The 23,891-nt window shown below is 50.1% G+C and overlaps 1 protein-coding gene across 1 annotated transcript in view; it reads left to right on the top strand.

Annotated features, from left to right (window-relative positions):
• DAAM1 (dishevelled associated activator of morphogenesis 1) overlaps window positions 1-23,891 on the top strand; it is a 75,698-nt gene that overhangs the window by 27,368 nt on the left and 24,439 nt on the right. The window contains 14 exon segments of the mRNA XM_050340651.1: window positions 6,035-6,124; window positions 15,865-15,936; window positions 17,720-17,814; window positions 19,613-19,946; window positions 20,406-20,516; window positions 20,634-20,737; window positions 21,156-21,222; window positions 21,533-21,650; window positions 21,761-21,899; window positions 22,257-22,315; window positions 22,654-22,841; window positions 23,181-23,319; window positions 23,322-23,476; window positions 23,590-23,697. Of these exon segments, the coding sequence (XP_050196608.1) occupies window positions 6,035-6,124; window positions 15,865-15,936; window positions 17,720-17,814; window positions 19,613-19,946; window positions 20,406-20,516; window positions 20,634-20,737; window positions 21,156-21,222; window positions 21,533-21,650; window positions 21,761-21,899; window positions 22,257-22,315; window positions 22,654-22,841; window positions 23,181-23,319; window positions 23,322-23,476; window positions 23,590-23,697 (1,779 nt within the window).

The following is a 23,891-nucleotide window of genomic DNA, read 5'->3' as shown; positions in this document are numbered from 1 at the left end:
GTTCATGTACAATTGTGTGGAAGAAGTGCGCTGGTGATGCACCTGCAGGGCTTCTAGATCTGGGAGTGCTCTGCAGGGTAAAACTGTGTAGATCAATAAGTCAGGCTGGAAAAGTATCCTGGGTTAATCAAAATGGGAGAAAGGTTTTCCAGATGAGGTCGGTGAAAAGGTCACAGGAGGCCAAGCTCAATAAATAAAGTGGAAAAAAAAGCATGTGTGAGGTTATAGGTATATCTCACAACAAAAAAGAATGAGAAACCTAAGCAGATACTTCTCTTAAAATATACTAGTATTAAAATATAAGCACCTTTAAAACCTTTAGTCTGTTAAAATAATTAATTGAATCAAATAATATTACATGCTGTCTGCTTCAGGTAGGTGTTTGAACTGATGGGAGCATGAACCAGCTGCAGCTGGAGTTCATTGAGGAGCTAAATCAGCTATTGATGGACATAATCTTTCTGCAGAAGAAGGAAGGAAGGAATACATTTTTTATTTATGTCCGTCCAATGCTTTCAGGTCAATAGCTGAGTAGGGTGGATTAGGGTCTTCTCCAATCTGGGACTAAAAATTGAATGTGGGAAGAGGTTGACTAGGCATAGGCACTTTGAAGTGCTTCCACATTATTCCTTGTTGCTGCTACTCATTCCCTTGCTGTAAGCAATTTCCTTTATTCAGGAAATTCATTACATGATAAAGGCAAAATGAATAATAATCTTCTATCTGTTATGCTTATTCATTAAGAAATATGAATAGTTGATTTTTGTTCATGTTCTGTAATTGCAGCTGCAGGTTCTCGTGGGTGAATTAAAAATACACAGTGATAATATTAGCAGGGGTTGGTTTGTCTGAGGGGTTGTTTCTAAGCTCTAGTGCTAGGGAGGAGGCATTTTTATTACTAATACTAAAAATAAAACACTTTTTGAAAAAAAAAACACCCCTGATATAAATCTGCATACACTGAGAATTCTAACTGCCTAAATAAAGCTGCAGCTAGAGGAGCTCCTCCTGCGGCACAGGATGCACGTGAAGGCAGATGCTTGTTTGCACTGATTAATATGTCTTACTTTTCAAGAAAGCAGCTTAGAAATAAAATAAGGAGCTAACTTAGGTGGGTTCTGAGGTCTACTGTGTGCCAGTAGCAGGGCTGGCAGGGGCAGGAAGGCAGCCGCTCCACCGGCCGTGCGGGCAGTGCCGTCCCGCGGCGGAAGAAGATTAGATGTGGAATTGGGGGAGAAAATGCTGATTGCCATTTCCCTTGACACCACAGTGTTCTGGGATGACTCAAACTGATGAACTTGGAGAAGAATGCCTGGAAGAGAGTGAAAAAGTGATATGACCCCTGAGAAAGGAAGCCCATGCAGGCTTCAACAGGCCACTATTTATTGACTTTTTAATTCCCATGCTAGACCAGTTAATGCCAAATGTTGCCAAAAAGTTCCCACTTGTGTTTTTTCTTTCCATTTTTTTCCTTTTTAGAACAATCTCAGAGCTCTCAGGCTTTAACTGAGGATACAGGAGATCTTGCCTTTGTGTGCTGTAGTCTCACAGAAGTTTCTAAACCCTGTGCACCCATCCATCAGGAGTAAATTGACTTACTCTTTGTTATGTTGGTCATTTGTTGATCCAGTGATGTCTTTCTGTGCCTGTGTGTGTGTGTATATGCACACATGTATGTATATGTAAACCCAGAGAGAGAGAAGTTGTGGATGCCCCATTCCTGGGAGTGTTCAAAGCCAGGTTGGATGGGCTTAGAGCAACCTGATCTTTAAGATCCCTTTCAACACAAGCCTTTCTATGATTCCATACACATATATATGTATGTATATATAAACCCAGAGCAAGCCAGCAAATTTTAATCAATCATGATTTCAGTTATGGTAATGGATGACCCCCCCACCTCCTCCATGTTTTCAGTTACACAGTTTATCAGCCAGAAAGGTTCATTAGGTTTAAAGGTTTTTCATCTTTTTTTCCTACAACCTCCAGGGGTATTTTGGGGTTGCAGACCCACGTACAGGGAGTTGTTCCATATTTAATCTCTGCTCTCCAGCTGTTTTTTGCAGAAAGTTTGGCGGCCTGAAGGACCTGTGGGGTGTAGGGGAAAACCCCATGATGGTCATTCTGGGGTGTTGTGGACATGGCTGGGCAGCACTCGGGCTCACCCAGCTCCAAGAGCCCATCCTGGAGGTCGCTTCTGAAGTCCTGGGGGGCCATTTCTGAAGTCAGGAGATCTGCAGAATCCTGCTGGCTTCCTGCTGTTGCCCTCATTAAAGTCAGCCTGTGGGAGATGCACATTAAAACATCCACCTGGTATGAGTGAAGTGGCAGGGACAGAAGCTTGCACTGAGGCCTATGCTGTGAATCTGAGGCTGGACTTGATGCTGTTTCTGCTGGGAGGGCCAAACACTTCTTCCAGTGACTGTGTCTCACTTTTTGGCTTGATCTGGCATTGCCAGGAGGTGGTGGGAGGCTACAGTGGCTGCAAACCAGAGAGGTTGTGGAGTCTCCCTCCTTGGAGATACTCATAAACCATCTGTACATTGTCCTGGGCAATGGCTCTGGTGGCCTTGCTTCATCAGGTACTTGGACCAGAGGACCTCTGAAGACCCCGGGCTCCCAGTTGCCAGCTCAGGGAGGTACAGACCATTGGAATATCTGCCCCTGAGTGCCACTGTGTGTCCTCCAAGGGAAAAGTATAGACCACTTGATAAGAACTTGTTTTGCCCATGGGATTGTGCTCACAGCACGCTGAGCTAAACCACGCATTTCTAAGGTAGCTTTAGGAGGACAGTGTGGGATCACCTTCAGCGGAGCTCGTTCTGTACTCAGAGAGAGGGGGAGGTTTGCTTGGCTGGAACAGAGGGCCATCAGCAAAGCAAACTGTACAGAACTGTTGTGCCTCCTAGAAATAGCAAGTACATGCAGAGACTCAAAGCTCCCCTGTGAGATTTTTTGAAAACCATATTCAAATGAAGATTTAATGTGGAAACACGTTTCCTGATGTAAAAGGTGAATAGTTTAACTGTACGGGATGAATATTTAAGGGCAGTGTATCTCCTTCCAGTAAAAACACTCTGGGCAGAGATTTCCTTTTGGTAGCAAAATGAGGCTGTTATTTTACGTGCCTTTGACCCGATTCCAAAAAAATACTTAAAATAGTGAAGTTGGCAGAGCTGACATGGGAGGCAGCCAGGTGGAAGGGGTAGAGCTGTGAAAGGGGAGGCTGAAGTAGAGGCTGTGAGGATGATGGACACTGACCCACTGTTTATTGTCTCACTCTTCGGCAGCCAACATCGCACACTGTGGCAGGAGTCCATGGATTGCAAATAGCCCATAAAATGAATTGCCAGTTAGAATCACCTAATTATCGAGCTTCTGATTATTAATTGAAGGCAGATATGGCTTTGAGGTCCTGCACAGCCTCTCTGCTGTGCGACGACTCCGCTGTGCAATTGTTAAAGGCTTTGTCGGAGCTGCGTTTGTACGGTGGGTTGTGAGCCCCCGGAAAGCTGCTGATGCTCCTGTCCTCTCTTGATCTTTTGAAATTTTGAAGGGCAGTTTCTGAGCAGCCTGCTTGGGGCCAAGGAGCACTGAGCTGCACATCAGTGAGCATAAGCAAAGGGCTGGAGGTGTCTGCAGGAATCCCCATGCACGTAAAACCAGCAAAGACCTGACTCTTCACGGCTGAGTCACTGTTACAGCTCGGGATAACAGTCGTTAGTCACTGCTTGATTACGAGGATTTTTTATTTGCTGGGTGCCCCGTAGTATTTATTTAAACACCTCTCCCAAGCAAGATATCATTAGGTAGGTGTTGTTGAGTGATGCGGGGCTGCGATGACTGAACATGTTAGAGCTGGGGCACAATGAAATGTACTGTGTGAGACTCAGAAGCGTTTCTGCACCTTTTTTGGATGTGTTTGCACATTGTCATGTACCAGTACCTAATATGTTCTTCTGCTTTGTCCCTTCTTGTTCCCGCTTAGGCTTCAGCTCAGTTTGGATTTTTTTTTCCCCTTGGTTAATAAATCTTTGCATTTGCTCAAGTTGTCTTTTTGGGGTATGGGTATTTTGAAAGATTCATTAAACATTTTCCTAAGGACCCACATACAGATGTGTATGGCTGGTGCTTTCATGCCTGATTATCAGATTCATGTGGCCAGAAAGTGGGGCCACAATGGAACCACTTTTCCTGCACTCACTCAGACTTGCCCTAGGCTGGGTTGGAGCTCGGTTGCTTGATATGAATCTCTGACGTCCCAAATTGTAACAACATGGAGACGTTTGAAAATGTCACTCTTTGGAGGAGTCCCTAGCACAGGTTCTCCTCCCTGGGTCCAGGAGGATGAGATGTATCTCGCATTGGGCTCAGGCTTCCCCAGTCCTTGCTTTTTTTCCCAGTCTGTGTCACAGCAGCATGTTTATTTCTGTGCTAAGGGTGCCTTCCAAGTCTCTGCTTACAGAGCTCCACCAGCATCAGCTCTGTGCAGCACAGTGGTTTTGGAGAGTCAGTCAGTAGGAGGGGAGGAAGTCAAGAAAAGGCAGAGCTTCTCCATGCATGCACAATGGAAAAAGCTCCACAGCACCTTTCCTTTTGAGGAGTAATTTCATCAAGAAGTGAAATCAATACTTGCAGTGGATATATAAGCCTTTCCGAGGTGTTGCAGCTCTCCATCACTGGGTGTTGTGCTGGAGGGCCCTGGGTTTGGGTTACAAGGTAGCTGAAGCTTCCCTTCCCTGTCTACTGGGTGCAATATGAGCTTCAGTTAGATCAGCTGAATTTCTTGGTGTCCTGTGGACTTGTTTGATGCAGGGACCCATCTCTCCCCAGAGGCAGTCTTGCTCAGCCTTCCCCAGATGGGACTCTGATGGGGCTACAGGAGCTATCAGCTTTATTTGATAAGTGTTACTGTTCAGGCATGGAAACTCTAACAGGTCTCCATGTGGTTCTTTTTAGTTGCTGGCATTAAGGGTGTAATTTTTAATGGAGATCCCCTTACTTAAATCTGCTGTCTGGGTGGGATGAGTTGGCTGGAGGCCATGGCAGGGCTCTCCTCAGCCCTTCTGCAGCATCTCCAGCATCTCACTGCTGCCCCAAAACCCCTCCAGCATGGGCTTTGTCATCAATGGTGGTGATTTTAAGAGACATCCATGGTTGAAAGATCAATGTTGGCTTTAGCAACGAGCCTCTCAGCCTTGCCTGAATGTTTTATTTAGTTCCCTGATAAAAGCTTTGACCTACATCTAGCACCAGGAAGCGATGAGGCTTTGATAATACTCGGGCATCCCGGCGGAGGGCACGCTGCTAACCGAGCCTCCAAGTTGAAAATGGATGTGTCCTTTAAAACAACATTAGATAAACCAATAAAGGCTTCAGTCAGTAAACAGCTTTATCTCTGCCAGGCAGTACGTGATCCAGTTTTGATGGAGAGGATGTACCTCTTTATGAACCGTAGGTATTAGGAAAAAAGCTTTCTATTTTTAGTTGTAGGAAAACAAAGCAAAAGCCAAAACACCTGCAGTTTTTGATGATATGAGTGTGTCAGTGAGGGAAATGGGCTGGACCACTCGGGGTGAGGTGCTCAGTGTAGCAGTGATGTTAAAATAGAAAGGTCTTGTTTGAGTTTTTCTTTGCTGTACGTGTCTTAGATGGGGTCAGTCACCTGGAGTCTCAGTCCTCTGTGGGAGGCAGGCTTGTGGGCAGCTCTGATGGCTTTGTGGATGTCCTTTCCAAAACACTTTCTGCCTTTAAAAGCAACAAAGGTGCTGCCTGGGAGGAACAAGGGAAGGGAATTTGCAGCCCCATCCTCCCACCAGCCCATAGTCAGGGGAAGGTCAGCAACAGCAGGATGGGAATCAACATCATTTCCCTGACAAATCGGGAGTCACGGGACGATCCTGTGGGATCACTGTTGCACTATGGTGTGGGCCCAAATTGATTTACATTGCATATCTGGGGGGTTGTATCTGTGCCATGACCCCTTTGTGTGCTCATGTTGTGTGTTTTGTGGGTTTCTTTCCCCCCTTTCCAGGATGAACTTGACCTCACGGACAAGCACAGAGAGGCCATGTTTGCACTGCCGGCGGAGAAGAAGTGGCAGATCTACTGCAGCAAGAAAAAGGTAAGAGACTCGTGGGGTGCTGACCCTCTCATGCAGGGTGGGGAGGATATGTGGGGAGGGACACACCTCCCTTGGGATGCCAGGTGGTATTTGGGGTGTCACAGAGGTGTATCTGTTCCTCAGGATGACTCCGGGAAAGGAAGGTCTCTGGCCTCCAGAATGCAGAGCCCTTCCTCCCCAGCCCATTCAGGCTAGAGAAGTGTCAACACACACTGCACTCGTGTCTCCCACCCCATGCTCACCCCTGCCAGCACAAGCAGAGCCATATGGTGCTCTGTGGGTGCTCAGGTTGTCACTGCAGGGGCAAGGGGCTGCTCCAGTCACCATTTGTCATGGCCTTGATCTTCTCTGCTGATGTCTGGGAGCCCAATCACAGCCTGCCCAAAAGCCTCCCCCTCCCCTGGCCTTCCTGTTTGCTGCCATGAAACAGGCTTGGGTGTCATTCTTTGTCCTCTCAATGGCTCTTCCCAGAGGACTGCACAAATGGAAAATGCAGTTGGGGAGGCTGTGCAGCACAGCCTGCAAGGGATTCGTGCTGGTGGCAGGAGAATTGCTTTTAGGGCACAGCCATATCACCCCTGGGGCAAAGCAGGGCTCCTAAGTGCTCCTATGCTGATTCAAGAGACAAGGGTTGATAGGAGTCATGGATCTGTCTGCTGAGCTCTTGGAACCACAGGCTGCCCACCTGCAAGATGGCCAAAATCACTCTGTTTTTCCTTGGTAAACTGAACATTTTTGCCCCTCTATGCTGGCACAGGAATTACCTCCAGATATCTCTGTTGAGACCTGCATTGTCTCCCAGCTTTGGCCAAAGCAGAGATCTTGCAGGACATGACACTGTGGGGAGAAATGTGTCAAAAATTGGCGTGGACCAGTTGGAGCAGGTCCAGAGGAGGCCACGAAGATGATCCAAGGGCTGGAGTACCTCTCCTATGAGGACAGGCTGAGAGAGTTGGGGTTGTTCAGTCTGGAGAGGAAAAGGCTCTGGGGAGACCTTATTAGAGTCCCTTCCAGTGCCTAAAGGGGGTTTATAAAAAATATGGGGACAGACTTCATAGTAGGGCAGTAGGATAGGACAAGGGGTAACAGTTTTAAACTGGAAGTTTATTTAGAGTAGATAAAGAGAAGAAATTCTTGACAGTGAGGGTGATGAGGCCGTGGCACAGGTTGCCCAGAGAAGTTGTGGCTGCCCCATCCCTGGGAGTGTTCCAGGCCAGGTTGGATGGGGCTTCAAGCAACCTGGTCTAGTGGAGGGTGTCCCCATGGCAGGGGGTTTGGAACCAATTGATCTCTAAGGTCCCTGACAACCCAAACCATTCTAGGATTCTGTGATTCAGTTCCCAGATTTGATGCTGTGCCCTTGACTTGGCTGCAGGAGGTGGCTGGGCAGTGCTGGTTCACTCGAAGGGCGTTAGCTGCCATTAATGTCTCTTTTCTCCCGCTGTTGCAATGGCACCAGATTTTCCAGCCGCGTTTTAGGCCAAGAGCAGGCTTACCTTGCTCATGTAGGATTAAGTTTTAAGCCTCTCATAAATACCCCTGAAATCCCTGTATTATTGTTAGACAGAGGCCTGCCATGCCCGAGATTTAAATCGGAGGGGAGAAGGGATGTTAACAAATTACAGGCACTGGTCTGGATCAACAAGAAAATGGGCAGGGGATGCTCGCTCGTCACTGCCTGGCGGATAAGCAGAGCCGTGCTCCGGTGTGTCTGGATAATGGGAGACAACACAGACTTAAATCAAGCAAAGCCCTGTAATTATTATTGTGAGTGGAGATTACCTTCTATCTAATCTCCTGAGGAAGGGTTTAGATGGAGCTGATGGTGGCTCTTTCCCGTTTCAGAACCTCCTTTGCGCTCGTGTTTTTTTTTGAAAACTGAGCTGTGAAACTCCCTGCTTGTGGGGAGGGTTTGAAGGAAGGAGCCACAGAGGCGCCCTGTGGCATCCTCAGAGGTCCTCAGAGCGGGCACCCATCTGAGGATGGATTCTGGCTGCAGTTCTGCTCTGGTCCTCATTTCTCTGGCTGCTCTCAGCCGCTCCTTCCCCACTAGTGATGCCACCACCATGATCTCCAGAGCATGTGTACCACTGCTTGCTTTGCTGGAGATGTGCTGGTGGAGACAAATTCGTTTCTCCTGCTTTTTAATTAAAAATGAGTGAGACCATATCAATGAAGGCTCTAGCAGTGGAGGAAACCAGGAATTACATGGTCTGAAGAACATGTCTCTGTGCACAGCAGGCCCTAGGCAGTCCTGCCCCTGTGTGATGGGAACTGGTGAGCAGTAGGAACACCAGTGGCTATCCTGGTATCTTGTGGTAAATCTTACTCTTGTTCTTGTGTTTCTGTGAGGACAAATCACCTATATAGTAGCCTGGCATCGAGGAGAGGGCTGGACTTCTCTAGCAGAGAGCAGTGTCTGCATTTTGGCCAGGGGAGCAGAGCTGGAGACAGGCCAGTGGTCCTATATCCCTGGCTTGGCTGCAGTCTGAGGGGTGGCGATTTGGGATGGTTGCTCCCAAGCCCTTTGGCCTGCCCAAGTTTAGCAACAATTTGTTGCTTGAGATGCTGGTAACACCCAGTTTCACCTGGTAGGACCCAGTGGGCTGGCAAAGGTGGTCATCAGTCACAGGCAGCTGCCTGACTTACCAACACTCCAAAATTGTCCCCTGAGCAGTTTTTGCTCTTTCCTCTGCTGCCAATTTTGGCTGATGCTTCTGCTTTGCTGTCAGTGTCATCCACCACACTCAGCTCTCCAGAGTGCATCCCAGATGTTGCATGTTTTATATATTCCCATGATAGGCAGGATTTCATAAAAGGTGACCAAAAATGAGACATTTGGTTTTGCTGACTTGTTCTGGAAAGGGACCTGACAGCACCTGGCCTTGGCAGTGTCTGTTGAGAGGAAATAAGGGAAAACTAGCTATTCCCTAGGCGTATTTCTTTCCCTGGAATATTCCCCCCTGGCCTGCTGCCCTGTATCCTGGTTTCTCTGCCCTGCTAGCAGCTGTTTTTATCCCAGCCCACAGTACTGGCTTGGCAGGGTGGAGGCTTTGTCCTCCCTGATTCTCCATCCATGGAGACACCGGGTCTGATCCCAGCCCTGACCCTGCTCAGAGCCGGGGGTTGCTCTGGATGAACTCCTCATGCCACCTGCATCCCCCTGTGATGCTTGGAGGGGCTTAGAGATGAAAAGCATCTCGTGATGAGGGCTGGGGAGCCTGTCGGCAGCAACCCGAGCAGGAACTGAAGCCTGCACTAAATCCAGCAGCCATGCAGTGCTCGGGTCAGGAGGGAGATTTAAAGATTATTGGAGAGACCTTCTTTGAAGTCATCAGCCCCCTCTATGCCTGGAATAAAGCAGGGAAGTGCAAAGGCGGAGATGCATTAACAGCGGGATGAAATCTGCTTTTAGAAGTGGTATTTCTGGTCGATGACTCGTTTCATACCTCATCCCAAAATATTTCGCTCCCTGCTGGCCCCGCTCTCCAGGAGAGGATATTGCTCGGAAGCGCAGGGAGGAAGCAGGAGGGCTTCCAGATTTACTGTTTCTTTGGCTGTGGGTTTGCCTCGGTGGAAGAGGGTTACTCAGGATGGCCTTTTTCCAGAGGCCACGCTCCAAAGGGAGTTAATGATTAACCCTCTGTGCTTAGTCTGCAGCACCTCCTAACTGCAGGAGGTTTGGCTCCTGCCAGCCCGTGTGCATCGTGTTAAGCTGTTATAGCAGCCTGATGGATGGCTTTTATGGGCCTGGAAATATGGGTGGATAGGGGTAGTTCAGGCAGAAGCTCAGCATAAATAACCAGGTGGAAGGTATCAGTAGGGAAAACCAGCTCATGCGAATACAGAGTCTGGCACTGCCCCCTCTCCCTTTGGATCCAGCCGAGCATCTCTAAAGCCAGGCTAGAGGAAAAATGACCTGCAGGGATGCCAAGTGATGCTCTGCTCTTTCAGCTTGTGTTGAAAACCCGTTGGCATCACTAGCACTGGGTGCGTCGCTCTCAGCAGGGTTAAGCTGTCCCCTGCAAGCAGAACTTGCTTCTAAAATTTCCTCAGACATCAGTTATAAAACCAGGATCCCTTCGCAGTAGGAAAAGGCAGCAGTGGTGCCTTTTCAGGGGAGGATGGGGAAAAGTGTGATAAATAGGGAAATGAATGATGGCTCTCCAGTAATCCTCTGTTTCCCAGCCAGACAGTCTCTTTCCCCTCCAACTGCGCCTTCCACCCACTCCCTCCAGAGAGCTTCTCTTTCCAGCTCACTCTTCCACTTGTCCTGCTCAGTTCCCACAGCTCGTTCATGGGCCTTGTGTTCCTATTTCCATAATTTAAAAAAATCAATTCTATATATTTTAGCTGCAGTAGCAGAACTAAGAGCAAAAGCTGACTTAAGGTGGCATGCAGGGTGGGGGGAGAATAAAATAGCTTGGCATTTTGCCATGCTCCTGGGTCACCTGGGATGGATGAGAAGGATTTCATGGCCTCCAAGCATCCAGATATACCTGCTGTTCTTGCAGCAGCAGGTTGAAATACCATCTCTGGTGTCACTTTCTCGGGCTGACCGAGAGAAACTGGCTGTTTGCATGGCTGGGGGTATTCACTAGGAAATGTTTATAGTTTTTGTCTTTCAAGGTAATTCCCTTTTTAGTTCCAATCACAACACACTTTTGTTTTAAGCAAGGTTTTCCTCCCTCTCCGGCCAAAAAACGCATCTGTTAGCAATCTTTTTGGATTTTAAAGCGAAGCTTTTCAAACAATGAACCAGCTGACTGCGAAAGGCATCTGGTCATGCCGTATTTGCTTGTGGGGAGCATAATTTCTAAACCCTGGGAAAAGCGTACGAGGGCACGTGTGGATTTGTAGAGGAGAGGGTATAGGGAATGTTAGCATATGGAAAACTGGAGTGGGCTGGGCTGGTTCAGACCCTGAGATCCCAACTTGGGGAGAGCCTGATGAAGTCCCAGCCCTTTGCAGCTTGGCTCCACAGGGAAGCAGCTTCAGTTGAACCATTTAGGTGGGTGAGCCGAGCAGCTGGAGGGATGAGGGAGCCCCAAAGGGCTGTTGTGGGCCCAAACCTCCACCAGCACGTGCCTGGCCAAGGCTTGGCTGTGTTTGGTGGAGCTGGCTTGGATTTAAATGTCTTGTGCACGCTGCAGACCCACTGTCATTAAAACCCATCCATGCCACTGCTTGCTTCCTTTTTGACATTGCAGACACCATCCAGGTGGATCATCCACAGCTGGCAGGGAGGGAGGGGTTGCCAAAATGTGGTGGGCTGCCAGCTGCTGCCAGCTTTCCCTTGCTCTGCCCTTACATAGCAGCAAGCAGGGGTGAGGAACACTGGAAAATAAAAATTATGTCAGGGCAGTGTGGAAAAATGAAGGGTGTTGTTTCTGGCTTTGCAGCAGGTGTCAGCTGAAGAGGATTTTTTTTAACCCCTTGCTGTGACTTTCCTGGAGTGAAGTTCTCCTGGGGCAGGTCAGCCTTGCAGGCGGTGCCAGGAGGGAGGTGAAGCATCAAAGTCATAAAATCACAGAATCATAAAGTTTGGAAAGACCTCTAAGGTCATCAAGTCCAACCTTAACCCAGCACTGCCAGGTCCACCACTAAACCATGGCTGCAGGTGCCGCATCCACGCGTTTTTTGAACACTTCAGGGATGGTGATTCCACCACTTCCCTGAACAGCCTATTCCAATGCCTGACCACATTGTCAGTGATGAAAATTTTCCTAGTATAAGCCTCTCCTGGCACAACTTGAGGCCATTTCCTCTTGTCCTTGATATCCTTTGATACCTGGGAGAAAAGCCATCTGGGAGAAAAGTCCCTGAAGGACCCTCTGGGGTTTGCTTGGAGCTGGCTGCTTGGAGCCAGCCCTTTCCTTCTGCCTGGTTTCAGCTTGTAGGATCTAACCTGGTGTGTTGGACATCAGCTGGGTGGGGAAATCAGCCAGCCACCATCTGAGGCTCAGCTGTCCCAGAGCAGCTCCAGATCCATCACCACCACCATGAGCTGTGAGTGTGGGAAGGAGGCTGCTGGATCAGACGGAGATGCCACCTGCAGACTGGGCATCTAAAAGATGTCACCAGAAGCTTGATTTGGAAGCAAAGCAGGTGTGACAAAGCACCAAAAAGCATCTCAAGTGTCTTTATCCCTACAGTCATGGGGACACACTGAGAGGAGGAGGGTGCATTGCTCCCAGCAGCTGCATTCCTACAGGTCAGAGAGGAAGGAGATTGTGGAAATGCACCTTCCAGGTGTCAGTAACGGTGCCCAAACGTGCCTGAGACCAGCCTGAAAATTGATTTGAGCTACTACTGGCTGAGCCACCACCTCCTCTGTCCCATGGCTGGTCACTGGGAAGAGAAGGGAAGGTCTGGCTGTGGAAGCTGCTGACACTTTGAGGGGAAGGCACGTAGGCTGTGAAAGTGTCAGACTTGTAACCAAGACATGACAGGGCTGGGAAGCGTGGAATCTCCCCAGGAAGAGCAAAGGGATGTCTGGAGCTGGCAGATCCGTGACCTTTGCTTGGAAAATCTCCTGCTAATGAGGCATCTTGACTGGGCACTGCTTTCCCCATGGCACCCGGCCCTGACAGAGGGGATGGAGCTTGTTTATTGGGCTCACATCACAACAGCCCCCTGCCACTGCCACCCTGGAAAAAAACAGTCAAGTGACAGCATTGTCAGCCCCACACACAGAGGAAGGGACAGCAGAGGTGAGGAGAGGGCATGGTGACACCGAGGCTGCAGTGGATGTGGTTTGTATTTTTTATTCCAGTTCTTGGAAGAAGAAGTGTGGGGGTAGCAGGTGGGAATAAAGGGAACAGAGCAAAGATTGCCCTTGGCTTCACAACATTGGCATTTCCTAATTTTTGCAACAGAGCACGTGTGGGGTGGCACATCAGGGCTGCTTCCCAGTGGACAGCAAGGGATGTTGATGCAGCTGTTACAGAAGAGAGGGGATACCTGTCCCTGCACTGTGGAATTACAGCCATCAGCCTGCCTCTAGAAGAGCAGCTTGCACTTGGCTGCCCCCAAGGGGGCTTGGATCAGCCCTCACTTCTGTGCTGCTTGAGAGCAAACACAGCAAAGACATTAACCCAGCCCAGCAAATAAGAAATTGGGAGATGTTCATTTCCCCAGTGCCAGCTGGGCAGGATGTGGTGGAGCATCCTGGAAAGCTGACGTTGGAGGTGCTCAGCTGTGTGGGCATCCCTCACGGAAAGCAGGCTGCAAAACTCACATCCCCAGAACCCACCCTGGGTGCTGGGAAACCATCTTACAAATTCACCCTTTCAAGCCCTGATGCCTGGAGAGGTTCCTCCCTCCTCCTGGCGCTGAGCAGAGCCTCGTGACTCACTCCCCTCCAGGCTGTCGCTTTGTCAGGAGATTTCTTTACCACCAGGAATACACTAAAGGACACTTATCAGTGTGCTGTAGACCATTAGCCCCAGTAATTACCACTGAGCAACGTCCTGCAGCGAGCAGAGGGGAGGGAAGCCCGTGCCCTGATCTTTGCCTGCCTTATTGTTCAGTCCCCCTTTGCTGGGAAGCTGCTTTCCGACGAGCCTGCCCAGCTGCTCATCGGAATTAATGAGGTTCTGCTGCACTTAATTGAGAGCACTTTCTAAATTGGGGGTTTCAGGGAGGAAATGCAAGAGCCCGAGGGAGCCGAGCAAAGGGAAATATTTATAATGCAGCACGTTAATTATAAATGAGCAGTTTAGCCAATTTTGTTGTTCAGCCACCCCCTCACCCCCCGGAGACCTTTATTTGCTCCAGTGCTTCTTTTCAACCCTAAACGAGCAGCAGGTCCGGATCCCTGCCTGCCTCACAGGTGTTCACAGCACGTGGGAAGGTCCTGGGATATGGGATGACCTGGCCCTCCTGCCTTTCCTCGCCATTCCTCAGCTTGGATCTCTCTCCCTCCCTGAATCTCCTGGCTGGGTGCATCTGGGACACCTCTTGATACTGTGGTGTGGTGAGGACCTTTCCCAGTTGGCTCCTCTGTTGGGACCACCGCTCCTTACAAGAGATGCTGATGGTATCCTGGGGTGATGTCACCTCTCCTGACATCTCCAGGAGGCGATAGGACCATGATCAAGGCACATGTCGGTGTCCCAGCTCGGCTGACCCCATTTGCATGCCAGTCTCTAAAGCGGGGCAGAAAAGCTGGGAAAACCAAAATGCCCACAAGGTTTGTGCAGAGCCTTGGCCACGGCAGAGCAGAAGACAGCTCAGGTGGGTGGGCTGGCACATGTGCACAGGGCTCAGCCTGAGAGCTGGAGAGACCCGGCTGCCCGTGCCAGACAGGATCAGCACTGAGCAGACGGGTGGCCTGAGCCTCACCCCAGCTGTTTGGCACCTCTGAGGCACTGTGGGGTCAGGAGAAGTGTGAAGACAAAGGGCAGAGGTTTGCAGGCCCCCTGTTGCTCTCAAACTCCTTTTGTCCCTACCCCGGAGCCAGGCACGGCCAGCGCCAAGGGTCAGGTCTGTGGGCACAGGCTGTGCTGCCCGGGGGCGAGTTGAGTCTCGTCCAGATTACCTATCCTTGACTCCGTGTGTCCTCATCTTGGCAAGCTGCACCTTGGGAAGTTGGGATGCGCAGACATTTCCGGCATATACCTCTTGATCTGTGGTAAATATTTGGGACTCTGCTCCTCGGGCTCCCTGAGCTCAGCTGGGGGATCAGGAGTTGTCTGCGTGCACAGACGTGGGGGCAGACGAGAAGGTCGTCCAGCTCCCACCATCGTAGGCAGCTGTGGTGTAGGATGAGCTCTACAAACATCTCTTAAAGTTAGGGAAGAGTCAGGATCAGAACTGAAGAGGGTTAGCGATGGAAGATGTCTGGGATTTGTGTAGTATTTGTTGACTCCAGCCTACACCCGTATGGCATTTCTGCTGTGAACCCCTCTTCTTCTTTTGATATACATTTTTAGGAAAATAAAGGGGGGAAAAGGGTTGATTTTGAAGTATTCCCTCAAATTCTGCCTGCTGCATCCAGTCCTGGGGACATGCTGCATTAGTTACCTGAGCTGGGCTCAGAGGTCCTTCAGTCATGTCCTGCAAGAACAAGGTAGAACCTGAAAACCCCTCATGAGTAACGACAGATTCAGGGCATTGTAGACCAGGATGATCAAATGAGGAGCTGCATCATTCAGTGACAAAGATCCCAGGCCCAGGGGTGACATCCTTTAACAGGGGACATTGCCAGGTGAGCACTCCCTCCTAGTGATTTATGAAGCCCCCAGAGGAATTGTCTGTTGTGCCCAGAGTCTCTCTTAGGATGTTCATAAGAGTGGAGCCTAGTTCATGTCTCATTTAAACACTCTTCATTGCTTGTAAAAGACTTCTTTTTTTCCCCTCAAAGCATATTCATCAAGGCTGGGCAGCCAAAGCTTCAGGGGCACTGTAAAGTTGAGAAGTTTGGATGTAAAATTTCAGTGTGGTTTCTCTGAAGCTTGATAACCACAAGACTGAGGCAGTATCATTGGGGCAATGTTTGGTCGGTCACAGGCAGATGGTGTAATCATATATAAAGTTTGCTAGTTCAATAAATCAGATAATGTTCCCATAGCTGGAGCTGTCAAGGGTGAGCTCAGAATGCAGAAAGTCACACTTATATATAAAGTATTGCAAGAGCTGAAGGGCTCTTCAGAGGTGGTTGATCATGAAGGGCAGGGAACGTTAACTCTGTTTCTACTAATCTTCTGGTTTTGTTTCACTTTTTTGTCCCCCACCAGGACCAGGAAGAAAACAAAGGAGCCACCAGCTGGCCAGAGTTCTATATTGATCAGCTGAATTCAATGGCTGCTGTAAGTATTTCCCCAGTGCCCTGGTGCCTGTGAACCCCACACGGGGCAGCAGCACAGTGGTGACAGTCTGTCAGGGCTGTGCCTGAGTGGGTGACCAGTGTTTATAGAGGCAAAATCATCTGACAGACCAACAGAATGGAGATGCTCCTACAGCACACAGGGCATTTTGTATAATCACAGAATCATAGAATGGTTTGGGTTGGAAGGAACCTAGGAGATCATCCAGTTCCAACCCCCCTGCCGTGGGCAGGGACACCTTCTACTAGATCAAGTTGCTCCAAGCCCCATCCAACCCGGCCTTGAACACTTCCAGGGATGGGGCAGAGGGGTGAGCGGGGGGCTGTGAGCCAGGAGGGAATGAACTGCTCCCCTCTGGGAAGGCAGGAACATGCAGTGCTGGCCGTGGGCTGCCAGCCAGGCAAAGCCCTGTGCCTGAGCCGGGCTTGTGATCAAAGCCTGCCAGAGGCCTGGAGGGTGGCTTTGATCTCCCCAGTGCACTGCTGAAGAGGAGCTGGGTTAAAGGCAGGGGTCAGCACAGCTCCTTATATCTGCTGGGACCCTTTCTCTCTGCTTTGGATTAGCCTCAGCTGGTGCTGGCAGAGCTCACCCTGACACCTCTGAGGGCCCAGCACTGTCGGGTGGTGCAGGAGGCACCCAGGGTGCTGCTTTAGCTACAGCCTTGGTTGCATGAGTTGGAGTGAGCCCATGCATGCCCAGGGCTGCAGGCAGCCATGCTACCCAGGCGCAGGAGTCAAAATCCTTGCCTCCAGCACCATCTGGAGAGCAGAATCCAGTGTGGGAGATGCATCCCATGCACACAGCCACTGTCCCCAGCCCAGATGCACACTGGTGGGTTGCACTGGGAGACGTGGGAGTGACAGGGTTGGCAGCACCCACCTGGCTGACCCCAGGTGTTTATGCAGCATTCCATCCCCTCCAGGCTGTGGAGTGTCCCCTGAGTCCCCTGCCTACTCTGCAGAGGCACATGGGTAGCTGTTGGGCTGCGTGAGAGAGGCTGAAGGGCCCCTCCTTCTCCCCTGCCCAAGTTTAGCACCTTCTGTGTCTGGACCTCCAGTCAGCATTGGCTTAGCCCCTTGCACTCTCACAGCCCCCTGGAAACACATCAAGATTCACATCACCCAGGTGTCACCTGCAGCATCTCTGAGCAGGTTTCAGCCAGAAACATAGGGACACTGTGATGCATGTATTTATTTCTTTCCTTTACAAAGTGTGTTTCCCAGAGGGTCTTGGGCCGTAGGGGACATGCCAGGATTTAGATCCAGAGCCTATAATTTGGGATGCTCCCTGCCTGAATTGCAGCCTTTCCCTCTCTCTGATCTGAACCTGAGGGCTCCAGGGGGACAGTCACGAGCATCCTCCCAACATGGGCTTGTCTGGATGACTTTGCAGGCCAGTGATTTGGAGTAACAACGCTCCTCCCTGCTGGGTGTTAACTCTTAATGATCTTAATGATCATGCCGCTCCTCAAGTCCTGTCACTGGCCATGAGAGTGAAGAGATCTCTACTTGCCCCTCTGCTTCCCCTCACGAAGAAGCTGTAGACTGCAATGAGGTCTCCCCTCAGCCTCCTCTTCTCCAGGCTGAACAGGCCAAGTGCCCTCAGCCAGTTCTCATACGCTCCCCCTCTAGACCCTTCACCGTCCTTGTGGTCTCCTTTGGATGCTCTCTGATAGCTTAGTGCCTCTTTTATATGGTGGTGCCCAAAACTGCCCCCAGGGCTCGGGAGCGGGTTTTTTCTGATGTCTGTCTTCCTCCTCCCACAGAGGAAATCACTGATCGCCTTGGAAAAAGAAGATGAGGAGGAGAGAAACAAAACAATCGAAAGTTTGAAGACTGCACTGCGGACGAAACCAATGAGGCAATTCCCTTCCCTTTCCTGGCTTTTATCGCTGCGGTTGTGGCTCTGGATTTGAGTTGTCTGGCAGAGCAGGGGGTTAAATAGAAGTATGAATGGGAGCTGCACAGGATGAGGGAGTCGAGGACCCTGAGGCACTAAATTGCTCTTTTTGATTCACCTCTTGTCATTTTGTTCCTTTTCCGAGGTCCTTTTCATGACAAAGAGGCACCAGGACCTTGTCTGTTCAGGCAAATCAGGCAACTTTTTTTTTTTTTCCTCTTTTTTTCCCCAAATTTTCCTTTTTTCTTACTGCAAGAGAATGTAAGAATTCCTTCCAGATTGAGTTAAAAAACAACAACAACAACAACAATTTTTGTTGGTCAACCAGGCCTTTTGTTTCAACTTCAGTTTCTCTTGTACTTTTTAAAGGAATAAAATCACATGATTCTTCAGGCTTTTGTGAAATGCAGAAATAAAACTGTTGCTTGGAGGTTTTGATGGGGAGGATAAAGGAAGGGTGGGACTCCTAAATGTCTGTAGTTTCCCCTAATTTTGTTTTCTCTAGAGTCTGCATGCACATTTGCAAAATCTTTAAGATGCCTCACGTTGACACGTTCTGATGGGAATATGTATTTCTTTAGGAAATGCCTGGCAAATTTTCTAACTGCTTGCAAATACATTCCCCTCTTCCATTTCTCTTTTGGATGGCTCTGGTGATGGTACTTGGTAAGAAATTCCCAGGGTCGAGGGTGAGCACCTGATTTCTGTGGCACCTGGACCCTCGTGGGTGCTGACCCTTGCAGTGAGCAGGGCTGGTACCCAGGCATGAAACTTTTCAAGTCCTTGGAAGTGGGTTTTGAGTGTTTTTTGAGCGATGCAGCAGGCTCCGTAGAAAATTTTACTTGTTGGACCTGCTTTTGCACCCAGGGAAGTGAACATCAACTTTCCTATTGACTTTGGCTGGAAGAAGAGCAGGCTTTGAAGCAGAGGAATCAGTTTTTCCCAAGCCTGCAATTACCCCTTTTGTTGCTGCGCATCAGCATGGCTTGTTTCGAATTAAAATCATCCCAGTGCTGGGATGTTCTTGGCTCGTTTGCTTTCCGAGCCCGTGCCTTTTGCCAAACCAGAAGACACCCAGCCTGGATGGCACTGGGCAGGGAGGTCCTAAAATGCCTGAGCAGCATGAAGTGTTGTGTCTGCCTGCTCTAGTGAAACTGCCTGGGGCACTGCCATACATTTGCTGTCTGTTTTCTGTTCATTGGTGTTAGAAGTCATCATAAAAATCAGAAATCCCTTAAAACTGGTGAAATGTGCCTGAGGGAGGAGAAGGATATGGATGGGGAGGCAGGAGAGGTAGCAGAAGGCAGAAAAGCTAACACTGGGTCTGCAGCTGATGAGGAGGTGACTTTAAGATGTGGGAGCTTCTTCCAGTCCTGTGCAAAACTGGTCCTGAGTGAGTGGGGTTTAAGACACAGGTTGAAGACTGGGAAGATTTGCAGCGATGTAGCTGCAAACTCTCAACCTCCACCCTGGGACTTGTGCTGATGGCTGGGTTAGCTGGTCCTCTTCCAAATATCCTCACTCTGGACAACCTTGTGCCAGATGATGCCTGGTTGCCCACACTGTGAACACCAATTAAATTGATTTTTGCAACCCCATCCCTGTGTCTGGGCCACAGGACTCCTTCAGGCTTTCTGGTATCCAAGGAAAAGCATATAATAAGGTTCTGGGTTTACATCAACCAACAAGTTGGCCCTGTTTGAGGGTAAAACGGCCCTTTACTGTTTTGTTTTAACGTTAAAACCCCTCTTTCTGACAGGTTCGTAACCCGGTTCATCGACCTGGACGGCTTAACGTGCATTCTGAACTTTCTCAAAAGCATGGACTATGAGACAGCAGAGTCTCGAATACATACCTCGCTCATTGGATGTATAAAAGCACTAATGAACAACTCCCTGGGCCGGGCCCACGTCCTGGCCCACTTGGAGAGTATTAACGTAATCGCTCAGAGTCTGAGCACGGAGAATATTAAGACAAAGGTGGCAGTGCTGGAAATCATGGGCGCCGTGTGCCTGGTTCCCGGGGGCCACAAAAAGGTACTGGAGGCGATGCTGCACTACCAGAAATACGCCAGCGAACGGACTCGTTTTCAGGTAGGCGGGTCTCGGCTTGCCCCTCCCACAGCTCCTGAATTTCGGCATTCTAGTCCTTCCCTCCTCCTGGATACCTAAATGCCACTTTGCAGATGTTTTGTTATGGCTGTTTGCAGCTTAAAAAAAAAATCTGGGAACTACCACGGAACCGTGTCTGATGAGATCTGCAGCTGGGCAGAGAGGGAGGAAGCAGTTATTTAAGGCAACACCCCCCCCCCATCCAAAAAAAAAAAGAAATACTTGTGCAGGGTCACTCAGATCATGGCTCTGCAAGGCTGGAGCACATCTGGATGGGCTGATATTAGCCCAAATGGGTGTTGGGGTAGGCTACAGCTGATGGTCCATCACCAGCTGCAGGGGCTGTAGGAGCATCATGAGGAGTTGTTCCTGTATGTGTCCCCTGGTTGTGCAGCGTTGGGGCTGTCATGGGGCATTTAATTGATATTGTGTGTTTGGCAGACGCTGATCAATGACTTGGACAAGAGCACAGGGCGGTATCGAGATGAAGTGAGCCTCAAGACAGCCATCATGTCCTTCATCAACGCAGTCCTGAGCCAGGGGGCAGGCGTGGTGAGTGCTGGGACTCTTGGAGAGGAGGGAGGGTTTTAGGTAGGTTTGGGATGCTTTTATTTCAATGTTTTTTCTGAGTGCACTTTGCTGTGTTGACCCCACAACTGTCCCTTGCAGGAGAGCCTGGATTTCAGACTCCACCTGAGATATGAATTCCTCATGCTTGGGATCCAGCCAGTCATTGATAAACTAAGACAGCATGAAAATTCAACCCTTGACCGGTGAGTAGTGACCCCTGGCCCACTCATGATTTTTGCCTTGTGCCCTTGCTCTCTGGTTTTTTGGACTTGGTCTCTGGGAAAGCACGTGGCTCTAACTCACCTCTCTTATGAAAATCCTTTGCTGTCACCAGAGAGGGAGGAGAAAATCCCAGCATGGTTTTGCTCTGCTCTGACATGGGGTTGAGCTGGGAAGGATGTGCCATCAGGGACCTGGAGGATGCCCTTCTCTTCCTTTTCTCATCCCAGAAGGCTTCTTGGACCGACTGTAGTGACTGGGCACTCGAGACTGAAGATCCACGTCGATGGTTCAAGCACCACTTGTCTCTGGGCCGCTGACAGACTGCATGCAATTTATTAATTGTCACTCTTGTATCTGCTTTTAACAGTCTTTTTTTTTTTTTCCCCTTTCTTTCTTCAGGCACTTAGATTTTTTCGAAATGCTTAGAAATGAAGACGAGCTGGAGTTTGCCAAAAGATTTGAGCTGGTGAGTGCAAACACTGCTGTTGCAGATGCTGGCACATGGCATCACCCTGCCTTTTAAAATGACCTGGGATGAAGGGCGGTCTTCTGGATAAAATTTGGAGATTGGATATCTATCTCCTTTTGCAACCTCTGTCCTAGAGTCTGCCTCATCCCTCTTCTCCTCTGGCGCTGTTTGCCCCTCGCAGAGCAGTGGGGCATGTCTGTCCAGCCTGGGGTGGGAATGGCTCGTGGGGTTTGGAGCTGAGACTTGGGAAAAGAGGCGATGCTGTTGTCGGTCTGATGGCCCGACCTCGCTTTGCTCCTCCCCACAGGTCCACATCGACACCAAAAGTGCGACTCAGATGTTCGAGCTGACGAGGAAGAGGCTGACGCACAGCGAGGCGTACCCGCACTTTATGTCCATCCTGCACCACTGTCTCCAGATGCCTTGTGAGTCCCGGGAGAGGCGAGGAAACCCACCTGGCAGCCCACACGTCCTACCCAGGGGTGCCACGGCCTCCCTGCTGCTCACCTCAGTCTCTCCCCATCTTCCCCTGCAGATAAAAGAAGCGGCAACACTGTCCAGTACTGGCTGCTGCTCGACAGGATCGTGCAGCAGATCGTCATCCAGAGTGACAAAGGGCAGGACCCCGATGCCACTCCCCTGGAAAACTTCAACATTAAAAATGTTGTCCGAATGTGAGTTGTTGAAGTGCCTCTGTTCCTTACTCACCGCTGACTGTCACACAGTGATGTTCCTGCTCCTCGGCTGGACAAGCCAGCATCCTTGGAGCTGTTGACTACAACCCCACCTTATAAAAGAAGCACATCCATTTCATTAGACAGCACTTGAAAGCAGTACTTGAGATATAGGAGTTTTTGACACGTTCACTGCTAAGTTTTGCATCCCAGAACTGCAAAACCCTGCTGGGGGGGGAGGCAGAGCAGAGGTGTTAGATATATCAGTTTGGAAGCTCAGTCGTGTTTCTTGCTGATGATTGTCACTTGTTTGCTGAGGTAGGATCGTCTCATGTGCTACATGTCTTTTCCTTTTAGGTTAGTCAATGAAAATGAAGTGAAACAGTGGAAAGAGCAAGCAGAAAAAATGAGAAAAGGTGAGTGATGGAGAGATATATGGCATCAGCTTTAACCTTAGCTGAACAGTTAACACAGACATGTATTTACACATTTATTTATACATAATGTCTGCAGGCTTTATTGAGGGGCTGAGATAATACCACACCTCGGGGCTGACAAGGGAAATGGGCAAAGCATATAACAATTTTTTCAGGGAGAGACCCTACATGGGGTATTAAGGCACAGCACAGGCGCCCTTTTCTCAGTTGTGCAGCTTCTCTGCAGGGCAGTGTGGGGTTCAGTCCCCCGTGGGCTGTCATTTGCCGAAAAGGAGTGTTTGTCACCCTGAAGTGGTCTCTGAATGGGGCTGTTTCAGAGCACACTGAGCTTCAGCAGAAGCTGGAGAAGAAGGAGCGGGAGTGTGATGCCAAGGCCCAGGAGAAGGAAGAGATGATGCAGACGCTGAACAAGATGAAGGAGAAGCTGGAGAAGGAGTCCAGCGAGCACAAGCAGGTCAAGCAGCAAGTGGCGGATCTCACGGCACAGCTCCATGAGATGAGCAGGGTGAGACCTCAGACCTACTCCCTGTCGTGGACTCAGTCCCAAACCCCCTGCAAATGCTATGGGGTGATTCCAGGTGGCTGAGCTGCATGGGGGGACTGAGAAAGATGCTTGCTGGGAGAGCCACCAAGATGTCTGTCCCTGGTGATGGGGTGATTTTGCCTCTCCAGATGCACTGAACCTCAGTCAGGAGTGCTGAAGCCTCTGAGTGCTGTTTGAGTGCTTTGAGTGCTTCTGTTGGGTAAATTCTAGCCAAAATGATTAAAAATCAGCGTGAGGGTGTTTCTTAGGTGGTGTCCCCCAGCCCCATATGACCGGTTCCCCCTCCTCTTTCTCTCCTAGAGGGCAATCTGTGCTGCCAGCCCTGGAGGACCTCCCATGCCACCAGGAGCTCCTGGTGGCCCTTCACCTTCTCCAACTCCCGGATCTCTTCTTCCCCCTCCACCACCCCCACCGCTCCCAGGGGGATGTCCCCCACCACCTCCCCACCACCCCCTCCAGGTGGTCCCCTACCTCCCTGGCCCCCACCCCTGGGTGGGATGATGCCTTCCCTCGGAGCACCTATGGCCTTCAAGAAGAAGAGCATCCCTCAGCCGACAAACGCCCTCAAATCCTTCAACTGGTCCAAGCTGCCAGAGGTAAGCTGGGCAATAATTCCGGCGGTGAGACCGGAGGTGCCGGGTGGCCACCCGGTGATGTAGGGGCAGGTGGGCAGGGACCCTCGGCCTGCAGCGCTCCCACTGTCTTGCAGAACAAGCTGGCAGGCACCGTGTGGACCAACATAGATGACACAAAAGTGTTCAAAATCCTGGACCTCGAAGACCTGGAAAGGACGTTCTCCGCCTACCAAAGACAGCAGGTAACGGCTGGCCCGGGGCGGGCAACGCGAGGAGCTGGGCGAGGTGCCACCATTACGGGATCACGTGGTTCCACCTGTGGTCTCAAAACACACCTCCCACCATCATTTCATACCGACACCGTGTTTGCCAGATCAGCTCGATCTGCTTTATCCTCCCATCCACATGCCAGAGCCTTTTGCGGTGAGGTGGCTGT

This window comes from Myiozetetes cayanensis, unplaced genomic scaffold, assembly GCF_022539395.1.
Source record: "Myiozetetes cayanensis isolate MyiCay16 unplaced genomic scaffold, myiCay2020 scf90, whole genome shotgun sequence".
In the NCBI taxonomy this organism is placed as follows: Eukaryota; Metazoa; Chordata; class Aves; order Passeriformes; family Tyrannidae; genus Myiozetetes; species Myiozetetes cayanensis.
This window is presented reverse-complemented; position numbering and strand designations above follow the sequence as displayed.